The 4,163-nt window shown below is 38.7% G+C and overlaps 1 protein-coding gene across 1 annotated transcript; it reads left to right on the plus strand.

Annotated features, from left to right (window-relative positions):
• Window positions 1-692: 692 nt before the first annotated feature.
• On the plus strand, window positions 693-1,393 carry LOC120439289 (butyrophilin subfamily 2 member A2-like). Its single transcript, XM_039610113.1, has 2 exons — window positions 693-753; window positions 1,094-1,393. Exons 1-2 carry the CDS (start codon window positions 708-710, stop codon window positions 1,390-1,392), a joined length of 345 nt encoding a protein of 114 aa, XP_039466047.1. The 5' UTR covers window positions 693-707; the 3' UTR covers window position 1,393.
• The last annotated feature ends 2,770 nt before the right edge of the window (window positions 1,394-4,163 follow it).

The raw sequence follows: 4,163 nt of genomic DNA on the forward strand, positions 1-4,163 counted from the left end.
TTTGACATTGTAGCATCTAGTATGATACAACTATGGCCTAATAATTCTCAGCTTTTTTTTTTTTTTGAAGTCAAGATGGTTTACACATGGTTTGCATTTGTAAGAAATAAGCAATTCATTTTGGACAGGTCATTTTCAAGCAGGACCCTCAGAAACCCTCTGGGGTTTAAAAGGTTAAGTGACATGTTTTATCCTTGAAATATATTCAAACAGGTTTTCTCGTGTCAAGACTCTACAAACTACAGCATTGTAGGTGTCAGTGATGCAGGTGTGAGTCTGCTAGCAGTGACAAAGGCTAAGGAATAACATAAATAGGGAGACAGACATAAATACACAGAGGGTTAACGAGGGAAGTGGGAGCACACGGGGAACACAGGTGACACTGATAATCATAACAAGACACGGCAGGAGTGAACGCAACACTGACGGGAGACTGACAAAGTAAAACAGGAAGTACAGAGGTTCAGACAGGAGGAGAGAGAGACAGGAGAGCACGGGGAAAGCACAGGCATAGCGGGCTGGGGAGACATGGAATGAAACACAAGGAGGGGAAACGAGGGCTCACAGATACACAGAGGGGCACACAGGGGGTAAAAGTCACAAGGGGAAATCAAATAAGAAACAACTTAACAGAGCAACCCAGGAACCATGGCCTAAATAAAGAACAAAATACAAAAATACATGAAAACTAAGAATGCTGGGCCAACATGGCCCAGGATCATGACAGAATTTCAGTCAAAGTCAAGTTTCATGGTAACATACATATACAAATATGTACCACTCATTATCAATTAGGAAAAAGCTGATATCTGAACTTGATCAAAATGTAAAAGCTGTAATGTGAAACAAAAATTTGTTTTTTTGTGAGACAAATTTCTATTTTTCAGGTGTTACCTGTTATTAGCTTAATAGGCCTTGATAAAGCCATGAGTGGAGTGCACTACATCTATCAAATGTTTACATCCAATTAAAATATTTTTACTGCACTTTTCTAAAATACAATATTTCATACTTTTGATGTTCTTGCTTCAGTGTATCTGAATGTTTGACTGGTGTCACACATGCAGTGGGTGAATACATTTTTCTTCCTCAGGGTCAGCATCTACACCTGCCATAGAGGTGATGTCAAATGTCAGCAGCAGGGTGGTGTTACAGTGTGAGTCTGCAGGCTGGTATCCAGAGCCTGAGCTGCTGTGGTTGGACGGTGAGGGAAACCTCCTCTCTGCTGGACCTACAGAGACCCTCAGAGGTCCTGATGACCTCTATACTGTCAGCAGCAGAGTGACTGTGGAGAAGAGACACAGCAACAACATCACCTGCAGAGTCCAACAGAGGAACACCAACCAGAGCAGAGAGACACACATACGTGTTCCAGGTAAAGCTCATAAATGAGGTAATGATGTGAATTCCCTTCAATAGCTGGGCAGTTTTGGTCAAATGATATTTTAACTACTCTACATGCTGTTGTCATTTCATATGATTTCTTCATGCTCTTGTTGTGCTCATTTTGATTCCTACTGTTGTCTTTGTTGTGTGGAAGAAGAAACGAGCCAATTACAGTAAATTTCTTCTTTTTCTACTTTTTGAATAATGAATATTTACGGGTTTAATGCCCTATTTTTTTCTTCTTTTTCTTATACAATGAATGAAATAATCAGAGTTTATATTTTGTTATTTTTGTGCTGATTTTCTCTTACATCTAAAAGGTTTTTAAGGTCCAGTGTGTAGGATTTAAAGGGATCTACTGGCACAAATGGAAAATAATTTTCTTAATTATGGTTTCATTCATGCATAGCTGAATCACCTGAACTGTGTTTTCTTAATCCTTGAATGGCTCCACTTCCACAGATTCCTCTGTGCTGCGTTGTCATGTTTCTGTACTCCACCAACATCTGTAGTATATAGTATTTTTTTTTCATAGTGTAACATTTTTGCTTTTTTTCACTTTTTAAATTAGCTTCCTTGCAGAGGAAAAATGGGGCACATTCAATCTGAAAATGATGTGCAATGGTTTCCCAAGTTAATATGAAACATCATTTTCAGTTTGAATGTGTCCCATTATTGCTTAATAAAAGGAACGAGTGGTGCTATAGTGTAGATACAAAGTGTTGTTTTGCCTACTTGTGGTAAAAGAATACTTTTAAAAAAGATACATAATTTCATGTAATAAATAAAAGATCCGTTTCTTGATCCTGGGAAAGCATCAGGAATGGCATTTAGTAGAAAACTCTGCTAAATCAACATGTGATGTAGTGGTTTTCCCTTGTTAATAAGAAAGTAGCCAAAAGTCTTTTTACTGTGAAGCTATGATGTGTGAAAAAGAGCAGTAAAAACTACAAAACAATGAAAATCAAAACACAACATGTTTCTAAAAGATCCCAGAATGAACAAACCAAACACTGGCTCTGTACTCTACACAGGGTGTTTGGGGTTTTTATCTTTATATGACTTTTAGGCTGTCCTTTGCACCTGAAATGTGCCTGAGGGGGTCCACTTGTTCCAAGAAACAAAACTTTTAACATCATAGACTGAGCTCAAGGCCAGTCAAATGTCAAATGTCACCTTATTTGTAATTGCACCATCTTGCGTATGAGATGTTACAATAACTAAGAATACATCATTCAAGTGGAAGATTGAAAAAGGGAAAGAAGGGCAATGGGGATGACTACTCATATGCGGTATCTATCGGTGCAAGCCTAGCACTTTGCTGTAATCTGTAAACTCACCATTAGATGACATTACATCCAATCCTTTGCTAATTTAGTCAGGCAACTAAAAAAAAATGGGTGTAATTTAAATTTCATTGCTTTTATGCTAATATACAAAGCAACAAAAACACTTTTTCATATTGTTCTTCATCAGTTTCTCCTGCTTCTTTATATGTACAGAAAACAATAAGAAGAGTGAGGAGGATGGAGCTGAAGAGGACGGGAAGAAGAAGAAGATCAACTCTAATGATGATAACAGTTGAAGGAGGTGGAAGGAGAAAGTGAAGCACTCATGACAGGAAGAGAGGAAGGGGACGATGTAGACAGCAGAGAAGAACAGAGACATGAAGATGAAAGAGAAACTAAACTAAATGAGTTTGCTTTAGAAACAGAGCAAAGAAGCAACACCGACAGTCCACAAGAAAAGAGAATGAATCTATCTACTGCTACTGAAAAAAGAGTCTTTGTGTCATGGGCTGGGTCGTTTGACCCGGTGTTTGAGTTTTATGTATTTTGTATCCATTTTTGATCTAGTTAATTTCTAGGTGGCTATTTGGTCCTTTATTTCTTAGTTGTTTCTGTCATCTCCCCCAATACTCAGTCTCCCTGATTCGTGCGTCTACCTGTCATGTTTCATGTCTGTGTGGTTATGTTAAGTTCATGTCATGATTTATCTTCATGTCTCTGTGTTTCCTGTTTTATTTTGAAAGAGTCTGGTGTTCTTTGTTCACTGCATTTAGGTTTACTCTCCCCTGTGCTGTAATTATGTTTCATTCTAGTCAGCTGTGTCCTCATGTGTCTCCACTTCCCCTGATCACCTCATGTGTGTATTTAGTCCTCAGTCTTGCTGTGTTTAGTGTCACGTCATCTGTGTTCTCACCTCCATGGTTTCACGGTCAGTCTATGCAGTGATCATCATAGTCTCTGAGTCTTCTTAGTTTGTCACAGTATTAGTTTTCCCAGTTTAGTTATAGTCTAGTTTAATCACGCTATCTCTGCTTTGTTTGTACACTTTGTCTTCAGCCATAATAAAGGCTCGCTTTCTGTTAAGTTCACTCCCGTCTACTCACTTGTGTACGCATCACACACACCACCGCACGGTCTGTCTCCGCAGACCGTGACACTTTGTTTGCAATAGCAAAAGAAACACAGGAACAACAGGAAGAGGATGATGTGGACAACAGTGGAGAGAAAAACTTTAACGAGGAAGGAGAAACACAACAAGATGATCATGAGACAAAAACAGAGCAAACAACTGACAACGAAAGGCCAAAAGAGGAGAGCGGGAGGTGGTGTGTCATTACTTAAAAAGAGCCTCAGTTTGAAATTAAACAAGGAACACATGAAGAACAGAGCAGGAGAGGAAGACATGAAACACATAATGTGGACATCAGAGGAGAACAGAAATAAAGATGATATAAAAACTAGGAGCACAGGTGATGACAGGATAAATCA

This window comes from Oreochromis aureus, linkage group 3 (assembly GCF_013358895.1).
Source record: "Oreochromis aureus strain Israel breed Guangdong linkage group 3, ZZ_aureus, whole genome shotgun sequence".
Classification (NCBI taxonomy): Eukaryota; Metazoa; Chordata; class Actinopteri; order Cichliformes; family Cichlidae; genus Oreochromis; species Oreochromis aureus.